At 46.1% G+C, this 27,897-nt stretch overlaps 1 protein-coding gene across 1 annotated transcript in view; it reads right to left on the bottom strand.

The window, feature by feature from the left end:
* SYN3 (synapsin III) overlaps window positions 1-27,897 on the bottom strand; it is a 279,080-nt gene that overhangs the window by 13,935 nt on the left and 237,248 nt on the right. The window contains exons 8-11 of the mRNA XM_084610849.1: window positions 16,487-16,629; window positions 10,620-10,694; window positions 6,962-7,064; window positions 779-913 (exon numbers count right to left, since the gene is read on the bottom strand). Coding sequence (XP_084466975.1) covers window positions 779-913; window positions 6,962-7,064; window positions 10,620-10,694; window positions 16,487-16,629 — 456 coding nt within the window. The remainder of the gene's footprint in view (window positions 1-778; window positions 914-6,961; window positions 7,065-10,619; window positions 10,695-16,486; window positions 16,630-27,897) is intronic.

Consider the following 27,897-nt stretch of genomic DNA (forward strand, 5'->3'; position numbering starts at 1 on the left):
TCATGTATTGCTGGGGTCCAGCTAAGAATCTGCCCGTTCTTTGTGGGCAGAGATGGGGGATAAGTTTTCTTTATAAACCCTGCAGAAGCTCTCAGACTTAATTCCCCCTGGGAGGGACAGGGTTATGATCCCTCCAGACTCTCCCTGGCATAGGTTGGTCTGACTGCTCTTTACTGAAGTTATTGGATGCCGTGTCTTTAAACTGATTCTAACCCCCTCTTCCCCAGTCCACAGTACATCAGCTCACTGCTGTCACCTACAAGGGTGCCTAGCTCAACATATTATTGCCTGCCATCATGCCACCCAATCTGAGTCGCCATAGCAACAGCTGCCCCATACTGCTTGGACATTTGTGAGCAGGAGATGCTCCTACGCTTGCCCTTTCTGCTGCCATTCCTTGCCCACTCTGAGTCCACCTCTTGCCAAACTTCTACAGTGTTTGTCTCTGATGATGCTTCTCTTTAAAATTTGTAGTCTTGGTCACAGTCTGTACCCAGCCAAAAAAAGCCCAGGGTATATGTGTGTGGTGGATAAGCTGAATGAGAATGTGATGCCATGGTAATATGAAGAGAGACATTGCTCAGGGACAACCCATGAAGGGTTTATGGAAGAGCTACCCCTGCAACAGTAACAGCAGAATCATCCAATACTTTGTATGGGGTGACATCTCTGTCCAACAGAACCAGAACATTCAATCCACTGAGGTACATGATTGGCTGAACACTCACTGGGGTTTGAGAAAGCACCTGCTTTTCTGAATGGCTCCATCCACACTTACCCAAGACCTTGGAGGTGAGGGGGTAGATCCCACCGTCACAAGAAGCTGAGTCATTTTGGAGACAACCAGATCAGCTACGAGCTGTGTGTCCTCCTCTACGTGCTCCCCTATCAGGGGCATCGAGCTATCCATCACCTGCACAGAGAGAGAAAGGGCAGCTATTAAGGGGGCTTCCTAGTGAAGGGGCAGGTCTAGACACTCAATTGGATGCCAAGCTCCGTTGTGTTACTACCTCCCCAGGCACCTATTCCCATCATTTGCCCACATCCTGAAGTGGAGGGAGCTGCCTATCACAATGGCTGGTGCATATCTCAGTTTTTGAGAAACGATGCCTCCTGCCAGTTGGAGCCCAGGCCTAGGCTTGATACGAGTTTCTAGAGACTTTTTTTTAATCAAACTAGTTTCTTCCTACACCCAAAAAGGCTGATTGAATGTCTTTCATTGATGGGTGTTTCTCTGGAGTTCAACTGTGGTGATATTTGTGGATGATGCTCCGAAGGGTTCCAGGTATAAAGGAGAAAGGAAACAAACCGCAAAGAGACCCGTGCAGATTAGTGCAAGGGGGACTAGAGGCAACCAGGGAAGAGCTGGTATTAATCAATGCAACGCTCTACAGGAAATAAGGAAATAAACAACACAGGCACAAAATAGACAGGATGTCCCGAAACAGCAGCACCCATGCCATGAAAGTAAACTTCCTCTCAGCTGGTCTCCTTTATGCAGTGCTGACATTACTTTGCCATGTAAACACACACTACAATTACCACAGGGAAGGTGAGGAAGGAAAGGTTTGAAGGGGTCCACAGTCTTAAAAAGGGCGAGACCCACACTGTATGCCATCCCTGAAACACCACCATAATCATCAAAGTTGTTTGTCGTATCCCAACAGCTTTACAAACATTAACCAAGCCCCATACAAAGCACCTCATTATGGTGAAGCTAAGGTTCAGTTGGGGGTGCTTATTAACCTACCAGAATGTTAGTGCCTTTTAAGACAACGAAACTTTAGAAATCCAGGAAATGCAGCATTAAAGTTTGCATTTGTTAGATAAGGCACTGACACACTCAGATAACAACTGCAACCTCAAGTCTGCCCCACTAGAGTTCCAAGCATACAGTCTGGACTGGGACTCTATTCTCAGCTCTGCCACTGGCTGGCTGGGTGATCTTGGGTAAGTCACTTCCTCCTCTGTGTCTCAGGTTCCCTAGCTGTAAAATGGGGCTAATGACACTGACCTCCTTTGTAACATGCTTTGAGATCTACTGATGAAAAACACTCTGTAAGACCTAGATATTATTGTTATTATTATTATTATTATTATTATTATTAAGCAGAATGTTCTGCACACATTTCTATAGGTAGGTTTAAGGAAGTCTGTTTGTGTCGTCAGTTCATCAACAGATAGTTCCAACCTGACCATCTGACATAGAGGTGACTTATTAATGGAGTAACTGTTCAACTCTCCTTAATTTGGTCTCCACTTTAGTTTCGTTACATATGAACTTATATAAAATCCCGAAGCTATGCCTGTGGACAGCTTTAATTTTGAAAATCTGATGAGAAGAGGACTGGTACCAAAATCCATTGCTTTCTTGATTTATGGTCTAGGGCAAACTATGGCCCGCAGGCCATATCCGGCCCGCGGGACCCTCCTGCCCAGCCCCTGAGCTCCTGGCTCAGGAGGCTCACCCCCAGCCCCTCTGCTGCTGTTCTTCCTCCCCCGCAGCCTCAGCGCGCAACGCTCTGGGCAGCGGGGCTGCGAGCTCCTGGGGCAGCGCAGCTGCCGAGCCTGCCCTGACCCGGTGCTCTGTGCTGCGCGGTGGCGAGGCGGGCTCCAGCTAGGCGGTGCGGCTGCCTGTCCTGGTGCTCTGGGCGGGGTGGCCGTAGCACCATCAGCCCCCGGTACTCCAGGCAGTGCGGTAAGGGGGCCGGGGTGTTGGATAGAGGGCAGGGGAGTTGGGGGGAGTGGTCAGGGGGCGGGGGTGTGGATAGGGGTTGGGGCGGTCAGAGGGAGGGGAACAGGAGGGTTGAATGGGGGCAGGAGTCCCGGGGGGCAGTCAGGGGGCTAGAAGCGGGGGGGGGGGTCAGATGGGGGGTGGGCTGGGCCACGCCTGGCTATTTGGGGAAGCACAGCCTCCCCTAACCGGCCCTCCATACAATTTCTGAAACCCGATGTGGCCCTCAGGCCAAAAAGTTTGCCCGTTCCAGTCTAGGGTATGCACGGAGCAGGTTAAATGGAAGGGGGTCAGATAAATACATTAAATGGTGTTCAACTCTGCTGTCATCTCCTCTGCTTCTTTGTAGAACAGGCTTCTTGGGGTCCAGAGATAGCTAGGTGTGGCTGCCACAAAGGTGTGGCTGGGAGAACTATAAACCATTGGACTTGAAATCTAACCGGACTTCTATTAGGGGGTCTCGCTAGCACGTAGCTCCACGAGGCATCCCCATTTCATCTGGCAATTCTAACACCAGCTCATATGTAGAAAAGCCATGTCAACTTCATTGACCTTGTTAATTTACTGTGAAAGGGATGGTTTTTGACCACTAGATGGTGCCATTGTTCCCTTTAACAAGCCATTATCCAGTGAAGTAATCTGCTCACTCACTAACTCTTGGTGTAAATAACTGTGTAGTGATAGGTCTGTATTAAAAAAAACCTCTCATCTCTTCAGCTTGGAAATTATTTCCCGTCATTACTGCAGCAGCATGTGATATGCTGGCTGAAGCGAAAGGACAGGGTATAATTTAGAAACGGAGACATCTAGGGCTAAATTAATCCTGTTTCAGGCCCATCAAAGTCAATGAGCAACATCAGGCATTAGGTTGTCTCTGTGTCTTATTTTGTGGTTTCTGACCCAGCTCACTTCTGTGGTATTGGTTGAAGGAGCCCAAACCCGGGGCTATCACTGACTAAGGCATGGAGAAAACGAAGCTGATAAGAAAGGACACAGGTTTTCTGGGCCAAATGATGCTCTCATTTGTGTCAATGCAGCTACTCCAGAGTTATACAGGTGCCAAGATCAGAGTCTGGCCCCATAATGCTGAGATAAACCACCCAGATGGACTATATGAAATACAAACATATTCCTCTTATCTCTTCCTGAGAATGAGACCAAAGAACAGCTGAGGGAGAGGGGAAGATGTCAGCACACACAAACCCTGCCTTTGTAGTTGCCCAAGGTCATTGGCTGTCTCTTGACACAGCTGCTGTTGCTCGATAAGATATCTCAGAGGGAACGGAAGGCGGCAAGGCAGAGAAGAGATCCAGGAAAACCCCTTCCCCGCCTTCTATCTGACGCCAAGAGCTGGAGGCTGGGTTTGTTATTCCATGTTCTCGTGTGCGAGTGTCGAGGCGTTGGATGATTGGAGGGAAGGAAGGAAACAGATGATCCGACAGATCAAAGGGGTTGATACGACAATGGTGAAAGGCTGGACAGGCCATCACGCAGAGCAGCAGAGTCCTCGTAGTGCATGTGGCTAGATCCACAGAGCTCTACAATAGCAATAGATGTGGCACGGCTGGCCGCAAGAGCCATGAGAAAAGAATAAAAAACATGAAGTCAATCCAAATTTGATTGGTCTTTAGTTTTGTGGATCGTTTTACTCACCCCCACCATCTGTAAAATGACTCATCATTGTGGCCTTATTTTAGATCACAAAAACGGGCCAGATTTTCAAGTGCACGACCCCCAGCATGCACCCAGTGCACGGAGCAACTTTGAAAATGTGGCCACTCATCCGTGTGCCTAAAGAGGAATGAAACTCTTCTGAAAACTTAGTCTCAGTTGGGGGTGCTGAGCCATTCTGAAAATGCCAGACTGGGTAACAAAGCCCTTTAGTGCAGAGAAAGAAATACCAGTATGCTGAATCAAAGTCAGCGCTGCTCTACGTGAGTGAAGAGCGCTGAAATCAAGGGAAGTGACTCTACCTCTGAACGTAGCCCTTAAAGTACTGCGAAACTACCCCAATGCCATGTGGCAAATAAAGATGGAGAGCTCAACTAATAATACAGTAAAAGTATGGAAATCAGGTTGACGATAAATTTATATGAATTACGTCAGATTTGCGGGTGGCAGAATCCTCCTTTCCTGCGCTCAACCTCCTCGCTCCTAATCTGAGCCCCTGTTTGCCATAAGCAATGCTCATAAATCTCACAAGACATAGATCTGGCTGGCTTTAATTTTGTGAGTGTTTCTCGGAACAGTTTTCACATTGTGAACATTCATTCCTTGGTTCCATGCCATTGTGCAAACTTTACCATTTATTTATTCATTCAGCAAATTTTGGAGTCATTTCTTGCAAAATTTCACAGCAAATTTTCCTTCTCACAAAGTGAAATGCAGCTGTTTGGCTCCCCCCCGCAACAAAACAACCAATCCACCAGCTTCTGGCCAAAAAAAGAAGCCCACTCAAGGAACTGGACTGGGGAAAGTAATTACAGTACTTCTCAGTTTCTCTCTCAGAACTGGCATAAAGTAGAAAATGTGCCGGCTTTGCTTTATTCTATTCTATTCCAGTCATGTTGCCATACAGTGCCCATCAGACTGGTATCTGAACTCCTGCTGAACCCCTGGTATAGCAGATGCTCTGGGCCAGATTCTCAGCTGCTGTAATTTGGCTTAGTTCAGTTGAAATCAGCGTGGCTCCCCTGATTTGTATCAGCTGACCTCACCCTGTGTGTTTTGTTCAGGGTAGAATCACAGGGTGATTTGTGTTCAGGTGTGCGTTTCTGTCTGTGTGTGCAATGTGGTAATGGGTGTAAGTCTATGGGCGTGCCCTCGACTCAGTGACACAAACATGGAAGCAGGTATGCAACCCCACCCCCATCCCAAAGTCATACACAGAAGCAGGTGTGCAGTCCTCCTCCACACACATACTCACTGAGGCAGACATGTACACACATACCCGTACAAAGGCAGATGGGTCAAACTCCCCACCCCACATACAAAACCACACAGGAAGATGTGTGTGTACATGCAGGCACCCATGCATTCAGAGAGGCAGGTGTGTGTACCTTCTTACCTTCCCCCAGACACGGGCAGGTGTGTACACACACACACACAGGCTGAAGTATGTTGAGTTTAAAAGACTCTATTCTGGGGTAGGGTTTGAAGAGGAGCAGCTCCAATAAAAACTCCTGACAACTCACACAGAGGAGTCAGAATGACAGCAGCGCCCCTCTTGCCATTTGGAAGAAGCAGGCTAATGTTTTCATTGCTGGCAGAGCACTTGTATAACACGACCTCTGACAGGTCCCTGGTCCCTGAGGAGGAGATGCACAAGACTGGAATGTGCAGTCGCTGTAAGGCTCATGTGGTTCTCATCAGCTTCCTAAGCCTCAGTGGGTGGGAGTGCTCTCCCACACATAGCTTTCTAATGTGTCAGCACCCTTGAACGAAACTGCAGGCCAGCTTTGCTCATCTTCCTCTGCCTGGGCTGTGTTGGTGGAGTTCACAGCAGGTCAGATGCTGAGCCTCACTTCCAATAACATCACATGGAGCAGAGGACACTAGATCAGTTGCCAGATTTGGTCACGCCCGGAGTGGCTCTTGAGTTTCCAATTTGATTTTCCTGCCAGCTTTTCATGACCCGTCCTGTTCCAATGACCCAGATCATGTTACCCGTCCCAGTCCCCTGTTCAACTCCCTGGCATGAGAGGTATCACTTTGAACGCTTGCCTTCTCAACCACAGCCAGTGTGACTGGAACCCACAAACTCTCTTGCGGGCTTGTCTTGCTTATCTGCTAGCTCAATAAACGCAGGCCTGGGCAAACGATTTTAAGGAGCACATCCAGGGTCTGATTAAGACAATGAGGCTCATTCACGCTACTTATAGTCCTCTTCCCTACAGCTCTAGGTCCATCCGATTCATCATCGGCTCCTATGTGACATGCACCCTGCTTGTGACTGACTCCTGAGCCTGACTCCTAATCTTAACGTTGACCCAGGAGCCCATTCACAGGTATCTGGCAATTTGGTTGCGACTCACAGAGAGTCGTTGCTTGGGCACATTAGTTGAAATGATGCTGGTCCCTGTGAGGAGAAAATGACTGGGTCAAGGGGCAGAGCATGTACTTAGAGTATGTCTGACTGTCTGAGCATGTCAGCACACGTGGGAGGGTTTGTGTTTGTGGACGTACTCGGATGCAGGAGGTGTGACCTCCAGGCACTCAAGCTCTCACCTCAATGATATAGTCCTTCCCATCTTTGCTGTGGACAGCTTTGACGGCACAAATATCGAGGCCTCCAAACATCTCGGCGCAGGAGTCCGCCCACAGTCTGTACCTGCAGAATCCACACAGACATGTTGCTGGGAATTATCTGGCTGCTCAAGGATTAAAATAATGCTAGTAGGGTGCCAACTTTCTTAGCCTCCCACCAAATATAGACACCCCACCCTCTGCCTTATTCAACCACAATAAGACAGATATCATAACCTTTAATATTGCCTCACGATCACCAGTACGGATGGAGGATCATGTTCTCACCAAAGTAGAAACATTCACATACTTGGGCAGCACCATCAGCCAGGATGGTGGGAACAAGTCAGGACATCCGGAACAAAATCAATAAAGCCAGGAACATCTTCAGGAGCTTAAATGCAGTCTGGAAATCATCAAAATACCACACCAAAACCAAACTCAAGATTTATCAGAGCTGCGTACTTTCAACACTACTTTATAGTGCAGAATGCGGGGGAATGACAACGTACAACATGTCCAAACCGTCTTCATTCTATACAACCTGCCTCAGAAAAATCCTCCATATCTTTTGGCCCAGAACAATCTCAAACCAAGATCTATTGACACAGTGCAGCCAAGAGGATATGAGCACCATCATTGCCAGGAGGTGTTGGAGATGGATCGGCTGTGTGCTTTAGATGGAAACTGATTCCACCACCAGAGTAGCAAGAAGATGGACATCTGAAGGCAAGCAAAAACGAGGGCTGTGGAAGCCGAGCTGAAAACCTGGGGCGCAGCTGGGGAACCATTGAAAGACTCACCAGAAACAGACAGGAGTGGAGGAGCTTCGTCACTGCCCTAAACGCCAGAGGCGTAATAGGAAGATGATGATGATGATGATGATGACCCTCTGCCTCTGGAAGTGCACAGAATGCTCTTCACAGCAACTCAGAGTTATCATGATGAGACATCCCCTCCCTCTATTCTACAGGTGATGGAAGAAATAGGAGATCTTGCATGATGAACGCCCACATTTTCTTTCATTGCATATCAACTCCCTACTCCTACGTATATCCCCTTGAACCACATGAAATCATTTGTATCTCTCACTGGTATTTACACACCTCAAATCTCCCCACTTACGTGTCACTTAGTCAAGCTGTAAATGTTTAGTTCATTTTATCTTTCCTCAGAAGAAAGTCCCTGAAATTTTTATTGCTCTTCCCTGAATTCCCCCCTGTGGAAAACTTTCTGACGCTGAGATGCCAGCATGTTCTAGGTGTGGAGAGCCAGAGTGGAGCTCTGTAGTGAGTGGCTATTACCTCTCTGTTCTGTGACATGATGTCTCTGAATATACGGCCCCAAACTGCATAGGCTTTTTCATTTGTTTCCTCTACATCACCATCCTGCAAGCTGTTCCCAATCACCCGTATATCCATTTAATATTACTGCTTTCCCTCCTGTTGAATATATGCTGCTGTGTCAGAGTGAGAGCAGGAAGTGTTATATAATGGAAGCCCCTGCTTCCAGCTGTCCTTCCACAGGAACATGAGCTGGCAGAAACAGGAGGCGATGTACGATGGGGTGCCCCCTCAGCTGTCTCTGCACTGGAAGAGGAGAGGGAATGACAAGAGATGCATTATGATGGCGACCATGCTCCCTCAGCTGTCCCTACGTTGGAACAGGGAGAGGGAATGAGTTTTGCTGGTTTTCCTTCTGTGCAGCTGTGCTGTGGTCCTGACCATTTCAATACAAAAAAATCTCAAAGCAGAAGATCTGCGAGCAGGACTCTCACACTGGCTGGAAATTGAAACAGGAGAAAACCGAGGATCTCAAAGCTACCTATGCAGACCTAATGGAAAAGGAGAAAAGAGCCTATGATCTTGAAGGCAGCCAGAGCACCTATAGCTTGATCTTCATGATCTAATGATGAACCTGCAAGAATACAAGGCCATATATGGATGGGACAAGAAAATGGTATATACAACTAATAAATCCTTCCTTGTCACTCCCTGCCTCAACGAGGAGACCAAGTGCAGCCACACACCCTCAGAGGAGGTAATCATAGAATCATAGGACTGGAAGGGACCTCGAGAGGTCATCTAGTCCAGTCCCCTGCCCTCATGGCAGGACTAAGTATTATCTAGACCAGGGGTGGTTAACCTGTGGCTCCGAAGCCCCAGGCGGCTCTTCAGCAGTTAACATGCGGCTCCTTGTAGAGGCGCCGACTCCGGGGCTGGAGCTACAAGCGCCAACTTTCCAGTGTGCTGCGGGGGGTGCTCCCTGCTCAACCCCTGGCTCTGCCCCAGGCCCTGCCCCCACTCCCCCCTTCCCACCCCTCCCCTCAACCTGCTGTGCCCTCACTCTTCCCTCTCCCCCCAGAGCCTCCTGCACACCACGAAACAGCTGATCGGGAGGTGCTGGGAGCGGGGGGGGGGTGTGTGTGTGTGGAGAGGCTGACATATTACTGTGGCTCTTTGGCAATGTACATTGGCTCCTTCTGGCTCCTTCTCAGGCTCAGGTTGGCCACCCCGATCTAGACCATCTGACAACAGGTGTTAGTCTAACCTGCTCTTAAAAATCTCCAATGATGGAGATTCCACCACCTCCCTAGGCAATTTATTCCAGTGCTTAACCACCCTGACAGTTAGGAATTTTTTCCTGATGTCCAACCTAAACCTCCCTTGCTGCATTTTAAGCCCATTGCTTCTTTACCTATCCTCAGAGGTTAAGAAGAAGAACCTTTTACGTACTTGAAAATTGTTATCATGTCCCCCCTCAGTCTTCTCTTTTCCAGAGTAAACAAACCCAATTTTTTCAGTCTTCCCTCCTAGGTCAAGTTTTCTAGACCTTTAATCATTTTTTGTTGCTCTTCTCTGGAATAGGAGGCTATTTCACCCCTCATCATCTGTAAAGTTGTGAAACTTGTAAAGTCACAATAAATGCACTCCAGTAAGCAGGCCCTTTCCCACCCTGGGTTTGTGTGTAGGAGGAGGGCAGCAAGAATGCACTGTTTACACTCAGGATTAACCCTGTGAATTAAGCAGGATGCCCATGCTAATGCACTAAGCGCTGCAAGGCCCACTCATGTGCAGCTGCGACTGGATGCTGGTCATGTACCACAGGGCAGTTTCTTGGGAGCCATGTATATTCTGGAGGGAGGCTTGAGGGTGTCTGGGTTCAAAATCCAAGCTCAGACACAAATGAAATGGGGCTGGCAGTCTCACCAGGTTTCCTAATGGATATTCTTCCACATCAAGCACCCTTTCTCCTGCGAGGCAGAATTTTCAGATGCCCAGAGGTGGAATAGCAGAGGCTGCTCCTGGTGAGCACCCAGATGCACCGGAACAGCCGGGACAGAAATAGCAGAGGTGCTGCAGGTTAGAATTAAGCACAGTGGCAGACGTGTATATCCTCATGCATGTGTTTGTAGGGGAGTTAAATTTGCAGCCGATTTGTCACCAGGATACCTGGATTTAGCCAGCACTTTCAACCCCTCACTTTTGCCCCTATTCAACAAAGTATTTAAGCATGTGTTTACATTCATCCCTATTCAGCAAAGCACAGCACACTTAGCTTTAAGCATGTGCTTAAGTAGTGATGTAGCTTCAGTATCAGCTTTGCTCATTTTTTTTTGAAAGCCCCTTCTCTTCCTTACCTCTCTGTCATTGCGATCTGCTCCAGCATGGCAGAACCTGTGTTTGCCTTCCAGTTTCCAGAGATAGATGTCCTCCTGGGAAAACAAACCAATCACAGGATGACAAACCAACTCCTCCAAAGAGGTAGTTTTCACACCTGACTCAGTGTGTGTGGGGAATATGGGTGATTCAGCTGGGTGTCCTTTCCAATCCTACAGTCCACAGTGCTCCCAACAAATTCTGATCATCCAGTAAATGAAAGACTCAAACTAGGAGCAAGCAACTAAGAACCTTGAGGCATCTTTTCTCTGCAGCTGGGTGGGTGATGTGTAGTGGCCTTGTGAACACTTTTCTCCTTTTACACATCAGACCCTGGAAAGCTGAGATGACTGTAAAACGCCTCTGAGATCATTAACCTTACGCTCGGCATTGTAGAATCTAAGCATATGTAATTCTCCAGGCAAAGATGTGACTGAAAAGATACATAAAAGTCAGATATGAACTACTCTCTGAGGTTGGCTTCTATTGTAGTGGTGGCCTGGAAAGTCTGTCTGTTTGTGCCCTCTTTCTTAATCTCAATGACCCGCCTGCTCTGGGACCCAACCGCCAACTTCTCCCAAAGGTTTTTTAGGTTGTAAAATGCTCCAAATCTCCTTCATTGTAACTGGCTGTGAATTTCAACAGAAGATGCTGCTGCTGGCAAATTCTGAGCTCTGTATTTGTCTGTCAAGTGCTGGGCTAGTTCATTTCTTTGCACTTAGGAAGAAGGCAGACTTGACACAGCCTGCAATGATAGTACCTTGTGTTGTAATTCTGCCAGATCTCACAAGATTCCTGAGTATGGTTTCGACTACGAGGAAAGTGCTGTATTAGTTGTAAGATATTATCCCATCAGTGTGTTTGATACACCCATGAAACACTCCTATGCTGAAGAAAGCATGCATAGTGATTCAGTGGGTGGGACTCTTTTTTCTGAACCAGTCCTGATCCAGTGTAGCAGCATGGTGTTGGGAGATGCTGATTGCTGCTGACATAATCTTTTCAGTGAAATGCAGAAAAGTCCTGATCATTTTTGGTCATTAAAGATCACAAGGCACTTTTCACAAGAGCAGAGGTGTTAAACCTGGTGTCCTGGCTAAATTCAAAGCTGGGTCATTATATTTTGCCCACCTAAAATTTCCTGAGAAATGTTTCAAATAGACATGGCCTCCTTCTTCACTTTCTGCTCTAACCTAATATGTACTGCTGCCGCAAACTGTTAAATGGCTCCTGGGATCCATCTCAGAAGGGGGTGAAGTGATTCCTGAGTATGGTTTAGACAAGTATCTGGGGAGGAAAGTGCTGTATTAGTTGTAAGATATTATCACAGGCTGTACTACTGGTTATCACACACACAAACTCTCCTGTCCTATGATCAAAATCATTCACCTGCCTGACCTTTTCTTTACAGAACAGAATCCTCCCTCTTTGAGGTTTCTGAGCCTTTTCCATTACCTAAGGACAGTATTCAACTCTCAGCCTCTCTTTCCTTCTGTCTCGCTAAGTTACGCTCCTTTCTGGGATTGTGTTTCCCAGCTTTCCAGTAGGAACGGCTCTTTATTTGTAATATGTGGGTTCAGAAAATTGCCCTGCGTGATTGATGACATCCAAAATCTCATCAGTGATGAGAACTCCCAGATTTAGATTAGTAACATGATGGAATATCAGCATTGAAAAGAAATATTTGGAATATGTAAACAGATACCCCATCAAAAAATAGGTTTCAGAGTAACAGCCGTGTTAGTCTGTATTCACAAAAAGAAAAGGAGTACTTGTGGCACCTTAGAGACTAACCAATTTATTTGAGCATAAGCTTTCGTGAGCTGAAGTGATCTGTAGCTCACGAAAGCTTATGCTCAAATAAATTGGTTAGTCTCTAAGGTGCCACAAGTACTCCTTTTCTTCCCATCAAAAAAGCAGCTATATTATGGTGTAACACCAGGAAATTCCATGTGGGGGAGCTCCAGAGAGTGCAGCTTTGCTGCAGTGGTTGGTTTATCTGGTTTGTTTGTTTGAGCCAATCTGATGTTCTAGTCCAGATGCTTCATGTAGAACATAGCAAAAGTTTCAGTCAAATATAAAATACAACCGAACCATCTTAAAAAGAGACTTTCTCAAAAGCTGTCCTGATCATTAACATAAGCTCCATCACAACCTTCATGAAATCCACTCCCTTCCCAGCATGGGAGAGCAGGTGAGTCTTGCAGCACGGCACCAAATTAAGGCTTTGGCAAACCAAGGTGGAAAGTGAATTTGAGGGCCAAGGGCTCCTCATCGAGAAGGCCCTGCCACCAGACCTCTACTGTTTATACCAGAAGTTCTTAGCTTGAATGCCTCCAATGACCCTAATTGCCATGGCGGTCAAACAAATAGAGGTGGCCTCTTGAATAAAAGGGACCCAGACCATGTAGGGCTTTATAGGTCAAGCCCAACACCTTAAATTTCACCTGCAAATGAACTACTAGACAGTGCAAATCATGAAGCACTGATGTAATATGCTCACTGTGTGAACCACCTCTTCATAACTGGGCCATTCCATTCTACTGTAGCTCAGTTTCTGGAGGATTACAAGCTGTGGTCCCACACAGAGTGCACTGCATCCATTCAACTGCAAGGGGACAAAAGCACGAACATCTGGAGTGAGGTCTAAAAGAAAAGATACAACCCTCTTGTTAAGTGCAGAGGGCAAGGGGTATTCTTGGCAACTGTTGCTACCAACCTGGGGTACTCAGAAGCAGCTGGCAGTCCAACACAACCCTCAGGTTGCAAGCCTTAAAAAACATAGCAAACATTCCAGTCCATTGGTTGGGATGCTGATATAATTTTTGTCACTTCTTTCAGTTGGTTTCCCTGATGCACAATTATTACTTGAGTCTTATCTGGTTCACCAGCATTATGAGGTCACCCAAATCCATTCAGTGGAATTATAGGCATGTGCCACATGGCTATTTATTTGTTGTTTTCAGCGTGGCTTTAGTTATAGGCTAAGCAGGTGTTCACCATCAGTGTAAATCTGCAGTAACTCCACCAAAGTCAATGGGAATCTGAACTCAGTCTCTCAGTCACGGGTTGGAAGAAAGTATACTTGTATCTGGGGTGGGGAGGGATGAGATAGTCACTCTGTAGTATCCTCCCACTGTCAGATTGTGGATGCAGAGTCGAGAAATTCCAGAGAGAACTGTGTACACAGTCCTTAGTCAGGAGGAAGTGAGCTTTTGCGTTTTTGCATGTGTGGGAGGCAGTTATGAAAACATGAGGACTGATTCCATTGCACTCAGACCAAGAGAGTCCTCTCTCTGACTGATGTTACAGCAGACACTGATATTCTCAGTCTTAAAGGCCAAGATGTTCCAGAGAGCCCAGTAATTTTGGATGCCTTCATTTTTGAGTGCTCAACTTGAAACACTTTCAAGGGCCTGATTGTCAGTGGCTGGATGGCCTCACCTCTCTCATATGACATTCAATGGACTTGTTTATCCCATAGAAAGTTTATTTTCAGTCTGGCACTGGGATAAACTCCATTACCAGATACCTTTCATAGGAAACAGTCAGTAACAGAGAATGGCTGTACAGATATCCCAAACTCGTTTCCAGTAATGGCTCCATGAATAGGACAAAGGAACTTTTGTAGCAAACAATTCATTCAATGAATTTGGCCTTTTTCTCTCTTCATGAACTGGCTTTGATTTTCAATGATTTCTTCCCTATTTGTAACTGTTCGACAAATGTTTCATGGGAAACCATTTTATTTAGCAAACAATTGCTTGCAAATTTGCTCCTGTGTGGGATGGGCTATTAGTGTGACTGTTCACATTTGTCACATGGTATTGTTTTTGCTCTCTGATTAGATAAGGTAGGTCACTGAGGTAGGGAATTTTAAAGGACATTTAAACTTCTTTTCTGAGTCATTTGAGTCAGGCTTTTCCTGGACATCACTGCTAGAAAAATTAGGTGATTGTAATATTATAGACTGGGTCAGATTTAAAACTAATTTTCTCTCATTGCCTTCCCACTAAGTAATTGGGTGTCTCATGAAGTTCCAGACATGAAAAGAGTGGCCAGATCTCTCTGATTTACTTAATTGCCTCTGTGCTAGGATGCTGGTCAGGGATTTTGGGCAGTTCTAGTTGCAAAGTAAGTGGGCACATACATTTGTCTGTCTCATGTAACCGTGCTAGCACCAGGGCTCCAGCCTGGGGTTTTGGGAACACAGATCCTAGACTAACAATAATCCTGGTGCTAAGTAGTGTATGACAATGTTTATTCTATCTGGTGCCCTTAAGCGCATGCTGCCAGACCCATCTACTTATCTAGAATTCTGCTGCTTGATAAGGGCAGGTACTTCTGGATTAGTTAGATTATTTGCTGTTTCTTGTTCAGTTGGTTTGGGGTGAGGAGAAATGAACTGTTTTATTTATTTATATGACTTTATTTTTACTTGATGTCAAACACTACTAGAGCTTGGGATAGGTGCTTTTTAATTTTTGCCAGGAGCATATAGTGAATTCACTAGTCGCCACTTTTCTGACCCTTATCACTATTCCTACAGTCATTGTGACAAACAAATTAGCAATTGTGAGGTACGTACATGGTCTTAGCTGGGAAGGAGGCCAAAAATTGAATGGAACTTGGAGTTGCCGCTGGGGAGACTATACTCCCATGTAATGCTATGTGTTGATCTAAGCAGCCCCAGCAGTCCTCACGGACCCTTTATGCTATATGCCCATATTAACCCCTGTAACTCGAGACGTCAGCTCTCACCTCTGATTGCTCCAGGATGCCAGCCTTCTTTGCCCACTTGCTAACTGTTCAAACAAGCACGTTTGTGCTTTTTCCCATGTTGCCCCACACACATGGGAGGAGCTCCTCGTAAACACCTGCAAAACTAATACCTTATCCACCTCCAAATCCTTCCTCCAAACTCTCCTTTGCCAGGATGCCTACAAAAAACTTGACCCTGGCTAGGCAGCTGGTGCGCTGAGATCACTGCCTATCATGCTGACCAGTGTTGCTCATTTCGTCCGTGCACTCCTCCATCAGTCTGTCTGTCCCCACTTGCTGTCTCTTGTCTTATACTTAGATTGTAAATTCTCAGGGGCAGAGATTCTCTTTTTGTTCTGTGTTTATACAGTGCCTAGTACAACAGGGTCCTGGTCCATGACTACGGCTCTTAGGCATTACCGCAATAGAAATATTCATAACTAATAAGAAATGACAAAATACTAATAATCTAGCACCACGCCATTTCAGTGGCAGTTTCTTACTGTGATGGTGTTACCTCACTGCAGCAGCATGAGTAATTTCCTGGGTCAGGGGGCTAAAGGATAGTAGCGGTGGGTCAGTTGCACTGTAAAACTCCATGGATTGGCTCTGACTCATGCCAAAGTGGGGCATGCAACGTGGTAACATAGGCCACCTCTTTGTTTTTAATATTTCACTTGAAGTTGTAAGATTGTGGTGACTGTTCCCACTAGAGGGTGCTGAGAGATGGAGGATTTGTCTATATGGTCAGGAGAGATGGGACCTTTTAGAAAGCAAGTTACTGCAATGATAGGGGAGTAAAGCTTATCTCCTGGTACCTGTCCAAGGCTGAGCTCGAAGACAGGTACAGATAGATTTACAGCCTGCGAATAAGGCGCTGATGGTGAGTTATGGAGCAGCTATCTGTGGGCAGAGGAGAAGAGGTGAAAGCACACCAGGGCTATTCTTCAAGGAACTTAAATCAGCCACCTCTTCCTGACCAAAGCAGACACCAATTAAACCACATTCATAAAAATGTCTCTTTCCAATTACAGCCTCCCCCCCCTGCTGCCCCGTCCCCAGTCCAACCATGAGAGCACACACTCACATGTAAGCTTTGTAATTGCTGCCGATTTTCTGGATTCGGATGTCGTACTTGGAGTCGATGAATGCTTCAGTGGTGGCGTAGGTTTTTGCCATGGCTACCACGCTGGCCATGTCCTGGAAGTTGTACTGGTTCTCAACTTTTACCTGCAATTGCCGAAATCCAGCCAAAGAGCGGCGAGCACAAAAGGAACAGGAATATCTGTGAGGAGGGGTCAGCTCAGTGGATGAATAGTAGAGCACAATGACAGTTAAACAATAAAGAGAGTAAGGTTGAAGCATGGACGACAGTAGGTAGAAGGATGCTTCATCCAGGCAAACCTTACACATACCTAGCCAACTGGCATGTCTCCCTCCTTGATGTACAAGCCCTGGGGGATCAGTAAGAAGAACATCTACTTATGATTAAAGAGTTCCATGGGGCTTTCCCCATAAGACTTAATGGGAGTTACACAGCTGAAATGCTCCAGAAAAGCATTCGTTATATTTTTGTAGCATAACTTAATTCCAAGCATGTAAATTACTCTTACCCTATTACTTACCACTAAACATCTGATGAGAACAGAAAATCAGGAGTGACCAGGAAATAGGCATTTATACCAGAAAATAAAGAAGTGAGAGGGGTTTTGGGGTTGGGGTTTTTCTTTTGCCACTCCTGGTCTCTAGATCCCTAGCAGTTCACAGTGCCCTTATCTAGTTTTACGCAAAGGCCTGGCACAGGACTCCAGGCTGGAAGTGTACAAAACACGAGCCTCATGAGGATGATGTTCCTAGGGGAGACCACGTACTGCAGGCAGTGCAAGCTGGAGGTCATGGGAGTGCGTGTGGGGGAGGCTGGCTAGAGGTGTAGAAGGAACGGGATGGCGTGATGCTCAGGGGGTTGAGATCTATACCCGAAGGGCTGCAAATTTCCTGGGAAACTAGCTTTTCACAGTGTTATATTTATTTACTGGAAATACCTTGGAACTTTCAAAAAAGAAATGCTGGAAAAAGGAATCACTAAGTATAGAGGATGATCAGTTCTCTGCCAAGAGCTACTAAAAAGGGTAAAGAAAAAAAATTGTTACATCTCCTCTCCCAATACTGCAAAAAAACAAACCAACCAACACACCCCAGACAATGTTACTATCTTCATGTCACCAAGCACAACCTTTAGAAATTTGCACTGGCAAAAATCTACTCTGGTACATCAGCGAAGCCCGGTCAACTACAATGCCTCCAGATGATAGTGTGGAGACGGATGTGTTAATTTAAGCAGGTCTATAATATAGGATCGGGGCAATATGTGATTTTCATCATGCATTATTATTTATTATTTGTATGGCAGCAGCATCCAGAGGCCTCAGTCAAGGATCAGGACCCCATTTTGCAGGGCACTGTACAAACACTGAACAAAAAGATGGTCCCTACCCTCAAGACTAACAAATTATATCCATATATGTGTGAAAAGGGGCTGGAAAGAGCCACAGGTCTTTGTAAACCAGTCTGAAGGAAACATATGCATTGGTGGTTGGTGTCTCTTTGTAAAGAACAAATGAGCTATTCTAAATGTCTACCTAAAATCATGGGATGGCAGTAGCCATCCTGAGTATGTAAGCAAAAGGATAAGGACCAGTGTGTTACTAACCTGCAATGGGTGTGTTTTTCATGTACATTAGAGTTTGTAAGTTCCAAACAGAAACCAAAAATGTGGTCACATTCTGGCTTAGAAATTCTCTCTTACCTAGGTGAGGTACAGATCTAGTGAATTTTTGAGTACCGGAAGAGCTGAGGTGAAGGTGGATTGCAAAAGTGGTTTGGCCCTTGACTGTTTCTATATAAATTATTTAAAATACTGTCCCAAGGATGCTAGCTCCTAACTTCCATTGCCTTGCTGAATGCTGATTATCCTCTTTGTGCTCTGCTGGGTGTAGGAGAAAAGCAATTTTGTGACATCATTTTTTATGTCCTCCAGAGAAAGAGAGTGAAGGGAGGACACAAGAATCAGGCAGAATTAAAAATAAAAATGCACATGGCCATCTTTATCCATCATAAAGGAGGGACAGGCTGGCTTTGTGCTTTGTAGTTCAACTTTAAATTTGAGCTGTGCTCAGCAAATTTCTCAGCCGCTCTCGGCAGCTCTGGAAAACAGGTGAGGTTGTGATGAAGGTGCTTAGAGAGGTGTATGATCTGATTATAGAGCAGTAGAACTCCGTTTTGAGAAATGGTCACAGCTCCTCGGGGAAACTAGAGGCCAGTTGGTTGGTGTTCAATATTTTTACACAGATAACACTAGAGCCTGGACAAATTGAGTGAGATGAGTGAGTCCCACTCTGATGAGATGCGTCTGGGAGCGACTACATTGGGCAGACAATGCACTAAGTTACAACATACAGTATTCTCCTGGACCCTTTGGCAATAGGAAAATACCAATAGGAAACAGGCAATAGAAAAGCCATTATATAATGCCCTATTCGGAGCAGGGACTCTTGTGGGCTCTGACACAAACTACGCTTGGTGGTACAGGGTCTCTCTGTGTCCAAGCTGAAATGACTACATTTACAGCCAACGAATGTTTGCCACAGAGGTGAAAAAGAGGGCACTGCTTCCTTTGACAGCTAGATTCAGGACACGTGACTCTCCCTTCTTCCAACCACCTGGACTCTTGCTCAGAAATCTGGGAATCAGCAGAAAGGATCTGGAATATCTCCCAGTTGTGGAAGACAGAAGCACATGACTCCAGAAGGCAATTTTCCAGAGGACCAGAGAATATTCATTCAGCTCAGTTAAACAGAAAAATAAATGGGGTTTTTAACAGGAACCCAAATTAATGAACTAAAGCAACAAAAGCCAAAGAAGAATTCTCTAACAATGCTACACAAGGACAGGTTTGCCATCCTCCCAGCACACGAGTGACTTATGGTGATCCTTTTCAGACATTATAGGAAACCATCTCCCCAGATGTCTGTCCTTCCTGAGCCAGCCCTCGGATTCAATTAACCTTCCTGTGGAATTCTCAGGGCTTCTATAGCTAAGAGAACTTCCAGAATTCCCCCTATTAAGTGGCTCTGTGCCTTCTTTCCCAACAGGCACAAAACCAAAATCATCCCCAAACAAAAAAAAATCTTATTCTGTCAATTGTCTGATCCAGCCACAGTCATCTCAATAGGGTATCATGGTCAGGATAAAGTTTGTTTAGTCCAGGTACAATTATTACCTTGAAAACAGATAAATAGTTACAGTCTAATTAGATTGATTTTCCTATCTTACTTGTCAATCCTGTACTTTATTAAGTTCCTTCTTTTACATATTTTGTATTTGTTTTCTCTCCCCTTATAACTTTTTTTATATGTCACTATTAAATCCCAATCAAATATCCATTGTTTTAAAGAAAGAAAGTTCGGATCCCAGTTCAGCCAGCCTGGATGCATTGTGACACTGGGATGATGGTGTAGGCATGTGTCACTAATGAGCCAAACACACTCAGGAGGAATATTTCACATTCCACTTAGCCAGTGGGTAATTGTAGCTTTTAAAATGTTATGAGTTGAACAAAAAATAAAAAAAGTGTGAAAAAGAGGCAAAGGAAGCTAGAAAAAATTAATAGGAACTATTTATTCTCTTCTGCATCCTAGTATGGATAAACGCAGTGTTCCATTAGTTGTGTAAATGTGTGCAAACACTAACGGTATGTCTACACTACGAAATTAGGTCAAAGTTATAGAAGTCGGTTTTGTAGAAAGCATTTTTATACTGCCGATTGTGTGTCCCCCCACACAAATGCTCTACGTGCATGTAGTCGTCAGAGTGTACCGAGGCAACCATCGACTTCCGGAGCGTTGCACTGTGGGTAGCTATCCCACAGTCTCCGCCATCCATTTGAATTCTGGGTAGAAATCCCAGTGCCTGATGGGGTTAAAACATTGTGGCAGGTGGTTCTGGGTACACATTGTCAGGCCCCCCTTCCCTCCCTCCTTCCATGAAAGCAAGGGCAGACAATCGTTTTGCACCTTTTTTCTTGAGTTACCTGTGCAGACGCCATACCACGGCAAACATAGAGCCCGCTCAGCTAACCATCACCGTATGTCTCCTGGGTGCTGGCAGACGTGGTACTGCATTGCTACACATAGCAATTTATTGCCTTTTGGCAGCAGACAGTGCCGTATGACTGGTAGCCGTCGTCGACGTAGTCCTGGGTGCTCTTTTAACTGACCTCGATGAGGTCAGGGGCGCCTAGGCAAACATGGGAGTGACTCAGCCAGGTCATTTCCCTTTTAAGTTTCGTCTCATGGCGATTGAGTCCTACCGGCAGTGCACTGCCTTTTAATCAGCAGCCAGCAGAAGATGATGGCCAGCAGTCATACTGCACCATCTTCTGCCGAACACCCAGGAGACGACGATGGCTCGTGGTCGTACTGCACAGTCTGCTGCCAGCAAGATGTATAAAGATAGATGAAGTGGCTCAAAACAAGAAATAGACCAGATTTGTTTGTATTCATTTTCTCCTCCCTCCCTCCGTGAAATCAACGGCCTGCTAAACCCAGTTTTGAGTTCTATCCTTGAGGTTTTGAGTTCTATCCTTGAGGGGGCCATTCAGTTTCTCGGAAAGCCACCCCCTTTGTTGATTTTAATTCCCTGTAAGCCAACCCTGTAAGCCATGTCGTCAGTCACCCCTCCCTCCATCAGGGCAACGGCAGACAATCGTTCCGCGCCATTTTTCTGTACAGATGCCATTACCATGGCAAGCATGGAGCCCGCTCAGATCACTTTGGCAATTAGAAGCACATTAAACACCACACGCATTATCCAGCAGTATATGCAGCACCAGAACCTGGCAAAGCGAAACCGGGCGAGTAGGCAACGTCAGTGCGGTGACGAGAGTGATGAGGACATGGACACAGACTTCTCTCAAAGCACGGACCCTGGCAATGTGGGCATCATAGTGCTAATGGGGCAGGTTCATGCCATGGAACGCCGATTCTGGGCTCGGGAAACAAGCACAGACTGGTGGGACCGCATAGTGTTGAGGGTCTGGGATGATTCCCAGTGGCTGCGAAACTTTCGCATGCGTGAGGGCACTTTCATGGACTTTGTGACTTGCTTTCCCCTGCCCTGAGGCACAATAATACCAAGATGAGAGCAGCCCTCGCAGTTCACAAGCGAGTGGCAATAGCCCTGTGGAAGCTTGCAACGCCAGACAGTTACCGGTCAGTCGGGAATCAATTTGGAGTGGGCAAATCTACTGTGGGTGCTGCTGTGATGCAAGTAGCCAACACAATCAAAGATCTGCTGATATCAAGGGCTGTGACCCTGGGAAATGTGCAGGTCATAGTGGATGGCTTTGCTGCAATGGGATTCCCTAACTGTGGTGGGGCCATAGACGGAACCCATATCCCTATCTTGGCACCGGAGCACCAAGCCGCCGAGTACATAAACCGCAAGGGGTACTTTTCAATAGTGCAGCAAGCACTGGTGGATCACAAGGGACGTTTCACCAACATCAACGTGGGATGGCTGGGAAAGGTACATGACGCTTGCATCTTCAGGAACTCTGGTCTGTTTCAAAAGCTGCAGGAAGGGACTTTATTCTCAGACCAGAAAATAACCGCTGGGGATGTTGAAATGCCTATATGTATCCTTGGGGACCCAGCCTACCCCTTAATGCCATGGCTCATGAAGCCATACACAGGCAGCCTGGACAGTAGTCAGGAGCTGTTCAACTACAAGCTGAGCAAGTGCAGAATGGTGGTAGAATGTGCATTTGGACGTTTAAAGGCGCGCTGGCGCAGTTCACTGACTCAGTTAGATTAGCAAAACCAATATTCCCACTGTTATTACTGCTTGCTGTGCACTCCATAATATCTGTGAGAGTAAGGGGGAGACGTTTATGGTGGGGTGGGAGGTTGAGGCAAATCACCTGGCTGCTGGTTATGCACAGACAGACACCAGGGCAGTTAGAAGAGCACAGGAGGGCGCGGTGCGCATCAGAGAAGCTTTAAAAACCAGTTTCATGACTGGCCAGGCTACGGTGTGAAAGTTCTGTTTGTTTCTCCTTGATGAAACCCCCCGCCCCTTGGTTCACTCTACTTCCCTGTAAGCTAACCACTGTCCCCTCCTCCCTTCGATCACTGCTTACAGAGGCAATAAAGTCATTGTTGCTTCACATTCATGCATTCTTTATTAATTCATCACACAAACAAGGGGATAACTACCAAGGTAGCCCAGGAGGGGTGGTGGAGGAGAGAAGCACCAGGAGGGGTGGTGGAGGAGGGATGGACAAGGCCACACAGCACTTTAAAAGTTTAAAACTTTAAAACTTATTGAATGCCAGCCTTCTGTTGCTTGGGCAATCCTCTGGGGTGGAGTGGCTGGGTGGCTGGAGGCCCCCCTACCGCGTTCTTGGGCATCTGGGTGAGCAGGCTATGGAACTTGGGGAGGAGGGTGGTTGGTTACACAGGGGCTGTAGTGGCGGTCTGTGCTCCTGCTGCCTTTTCTGCAGCTCAACCATACGCTGGAGCATATTAGTTTGATCCTCCAGCAGCCTCAGCATTGATTCCTGCCTCCTCTCATCATGCTGCTGCCACCTTTCAGTTTCAGCCCTCTCTTCAGCCCGCCACCTCTCCTCCCAGTCATTTTGTGCTTTCCTGCACTCTGACATTGTCTGCCTCCACGCATTCATCTGTGCTCTGTCAGTGTGGGAGGACAGCATGAGCTCAGAGAACATTTAATCACGAATGCATTTTTTTCGCCTTCTAATCTTCGCTAGCCTCTGGAAAGGAGAAGATCCTGTGATCCTTGAAACACATGCAGCTGGTGGAGAAAAAAAAAGGGACAATGGTATTTAAAAAGACACATTTTATAGAACAATGGGTACACTCTTTCACGGTAAACCTTGCTGTTAACATTACATACATAGCACATGTGCTTTCATTCCAAGGTCGCATTTTGCCTCCCCCCCAGTGCGTGGCTAGCCCCTCCACCCTCCCCGTGGCTAACAGCGGGGAACATTTCTGTTCAGCCACAGGCAAACAGCCCAGCAGGAACGGGCACCTCTGAATGTCCCCTTAAGAAAAGCACCCTATTTCAACCAGGTGACCATGAATGATATCACTCTCCTGAGGATAACACAGAGATAAAGAACGGATGTTGTTTGAATGCCAGCAAACATACACTGCAATGCTTTGTTGTACAATGATTCCCGAGTACGTGCTACTGGCCTGGAGTGGTAAAGTGTCCTACCATGGTGGATGGAATAAGACTGCCCTCCCCAGAAACCTTTTGCAAAGGCTTTGAGAGTACATCCAGGAGAGCCGCGAATGCCAGGGCAAATTAATCATTAAACATGCTTGCTTTTAAACCATGTACAGTATTTTAAAAGGTACACTCACCAGAGGTCCCTTCTCCAGCTGGCGGGTCCGGGAGGCAGCCTTGGATGGGTTCAGGGGGTACTGGCTCCAGGTCCAGGGTAAGAAACAGTCCCTGGTTGTCGGGAAAACCGGTTTCTCCACTTGCTTGCTGTGAGCTATCTACAACCTCATCACCATCATCTTCCTTGCCCCAAAACCTGCTTCCGTGTTGCCTCCATCTCCATTGAAGGAGTCAAACAACACGGCTGGGGTAGTGGTGGCTGAACCCCCTAAAATGGCATGCAGCTCATCATAGAAGTGGCATGTTTTGGGCTCTGACCCAGAGCAGCCGTTCGCCTCTCTGGTTTTCTGGTAGGCTTGCTTCAGCTCCTTAAGTTTCATGCAGCACTGCTTTGGGCCCCTGTTATGGCCTCTGTCCTTCATGCCCTGGGAGATTTTGACAAATGTTTCGGCATTTCGAAAACTGGAACGTAGTTCTGATAGCACGGATTCCTCTCCCCATACAGCGATCAGATCCCGTACCTCTCGTTCGGCCATGCTGGAGCTCTTTTGTGATTCTGGGACTCCATCATGGTCACCTCTGCTGATGAGCTCTGCATGGTCACCTGCAGCTTGCCACGCTGGCCAAACAGGAAATTGAAATTCAAAAGTTCGTGGGCCTTTTCCTTTCTACCTGGCCAGTGCATCTGAGTTGAGAGTGCTGTCCAGAGTGGTCACAATGGAGCACTCTGGGATAGCTCACAGAGGCCAATACCGTCTAATTGCGTCCACAGTACCCCAAATTCAACCCAGCAAGGCCGATTTCAGCGCTAATCCCCTTGTCGGGGGTGGAGTAAGGAAATTGATTTTAAGAACCCTTTAAGTCAAAAAAAGGGGCTTCGTCGTGTGGACGGGTGCAGGGTTAAATCGATTTAACGTTGCTAAATTTGACCTCAACTCCTAGTGTAGACCAGGGCTAAGTGCAAACACAGTCTCCTGATATTAGACTATTTGCTAAGCTGTGCTGGCTGTTTGATCAGTAATAGATTCATTCTAAAGCCATCCACTGCTGTTTGCTATAGAGTTTTGCTGACCTGTTGTGAAGAGATCTGGCCAGGGATGTTGATTAATGTCTTTTCTGAGTGAGAAGGCTCCCTGCTGAAGTCTGAAGATTCCCTGAATCAGATCCTTCTCGGACACTGGTATACAGTACTGATGCTGTTATTATTACTCTAGTGAACTGGGGAGCTCAGAGGGAGCTTTGAGGATATACACCCAGAGCAGCCACAATTCCTTTGGTCAGGGATTGCATCTTCATAGGCCATTAACGAAACTCCTTTACTGGCCACTGCAACCTGACCTGAGGCTAGTATTCCCTCCCTGCTAGATGCTGAGGGCTTGTCTACATGGGGACACTCAGTAAAATTACTCTGATTTTACTAAAGGAGTACATTTGAAGTGGATTAGTTAATCTGAATTAAACCCCTGGGTGGATACTCTCATTCAGAATTAAAGTGGCCTTCATTCAGTTAATTCACTTCTACAGTGAACTGGAGAAAAAGACCCTGTGCCATCCTGGAACCCAGGCGTCTCGGCTAAGAGTATATCTACACTGCAATTAGACACCCACAACTGGCCTGGGCCATTTGACTGTAGCTTGTGGGGCTTGGGCTAAGGAGCTGTTGAACTGTAGTGTATCCTTGCAGGGTCCCAAACCCTGGGCTCCAGCCTGAGCCCAAATGGCTACACCACAATCAAACAGCCCCTTAGCCCAAGTCAGGAGGCATGGGCCAGCTGCGGGTTTTTAATGGCAGGGTAGACATACCCCGTGATGCTACATCCCTTCTACTAACAGAGAAATGTGAATATAACCTTCCTGCAAGGCAGAATTTCAAATGATCTTGGGAGCCTAAAAAATTAGCACTGTGTATTTCAGTCAATTTGGACACCCAACCACTTTATGGCATCAAAGAGTCAGAACACCTGGTCCTTGCAATGAGGGGCATTGACAGGAAATTCTGGTCTCTCCACCTCCCAGCTCCGATTTCTAGGTGTAGTGTTCCATTACTCCCATTTCCATGCTTATATTTCCTAAGTGTTCACGGACTCCAGAGTCCCAGGGTCATCACATCCCCTCTTATCTCCAATCTGATCACTGCAGACACTCAGTCATATTCCTCTTTCACTTTCACTTGTCACGTGGCCACACAAACAAAGAATCTGTCAGCCAGGTACATAATTATAGTAGTCCTTTATAAAGAGAAGAGTGCATTAGTTTTCTGTCTGTATGTGACCCAAACTTGACTCTGTTCCACACTTTAAACCCACTTTCTATTACAGATGGGTTGATGAGGTAGTTATCTGTGTCCATATTGGGCTAAGACTAGGGTTCAGATACAAGGTATCGGTTCAAGTTTGAATTGGGTAGGATTTGCGTTTGATGGCACTCAAATGTGCAGCAATGGGTTTGTAATAAACAGACAGACAGATACGATAAAAATCTTATTAGCTGTTCTCATGAGATTTCCACCCCAAATGATGGAAGTCACACAGCATCAACAGAGTTTGTGATCTTTCCTCCATCTCAAATGGCAAACATCTCATAAGCTTACTTGTTCTTAAACAGCTTGTGCCATATTGGGACAACTGACTCACAAGAATGGCTATTCTCACAAAATTTGCTCAGACTCCTTCTCTTTCCACAAATCCTCTCCCCTCCTCAGACACCAGTGAATTTAACCCTCAGATTAAATTTGGAACTGTCTTGCACATTGCCAGGGTCACCTAATAATAAATAAATAAAAATTGATGATAATTAATACATTTTCTCTGCATTTTCCCTTCACAGCTTCCCTCACAGCACTTCTAATTAAAGGCCAGCCTTAGCCACAGGTTTTAGCAGTCCCAAATGCAGGCTGTGTGTGCTGGATTGGACACAGCTCTCCGTGTCCAGCAAAAGGTACCAGACCCATGTTCAAAAACTGGGATACTCCTGCTATTTTCAAGGTGGGTGGTATCTCCTGACTCAGGAGTCAGAGAGACTGCAATGACTGGACTGTGCTGTTACATGTTAAATCATTATTTGTCCCCTATTTAGGAAAATATTTGTCCCTTGACAAACCAAGGCGACTTTTGCTCTTTTCGCTTCCTCTTTAATACACTGGATTTTCAAAGCTCTCATTTTTAGAACGTTCTATTTCCAGTTCCAGGAGAGACAAGGTGACGAGTCAACCTTCCTGATAAAAGCCCCCTGGTTTTTTTACATTACATAGTAGCTCTGTTTAGTTTGTGCTATATTTGAACAAAAAAAGAAATCCTTCCATTCCAGTGAGAGAAAAATAACTCTGACCACATTATTATGAACAACAAGTCTTTCTTCTGCGATGCAATAAATTCATCTGAGCTGGGAAGATGTTTTCATAATTACAGGCTGGTGTGGATCTGAAGTGGCTCTTAAACTGGCCTAATTAGAGAGGTCTAAAAATAAAATCAGAGTAGCTATATAGAGAGTTGCTCTTATTTTTATATATATATGTATGAATGAATGTCCCATAAATATGTGCTGTTTCTCCTCTGTACAGATAGATTTGACACTTGTCTCCTTCCCATGGTCTACTCAGGGAGAGGTGAAGAAGCTTTCTGAGTGAATTTGCAGTAGTGGGCTCTATTCCTGGGGCATTTCAGGGTTATGGTACCACACACCTGGGAGATATTCACACACTCAGTGCTTTCCCCTTCCCAAAAGGCTCAGGGATAGAGTCAGCTGGAGAAAGAAAGAAGGGAGGCCTCTTCTCACCTTCCCTCACTTCTCAAGAGTGACCCCCTCTCCATATCAGGGTGGGGCTGAAATTGGCTCAGACGGCATCATATCCTGATTTGGCAGATGTCTCCATTTTTAACTAAGTGTCCACTGGCTCGGTTCTGTTCTTGGGAAGAGACCTCCTGTTAGGGAGAGTCCATCCATGGCTGTTGGTAGATTCCTCTGTTATTGCTGATCCCTTGTCACCTAAATGGTGAATTATTATTCCTCTACAATAATTCAACTGAAAACCTTAGATGTTGTCTAATTAACACTTTGGACAGAGCAATT

Source organism: Lepidochelys olivacea (genome assembly GCF_965140295.1).
Source record: "Lepidochelys olivacea isolate rLepOli2 genome assembly, chromosome: 1".
In the NCBI taxonomy this organism is placed as follows: Eukaryota; Metazoa; Chordata; order Testudines; family Cheloniidae; genus Lepidochelys; species Lepidochelys olivacea.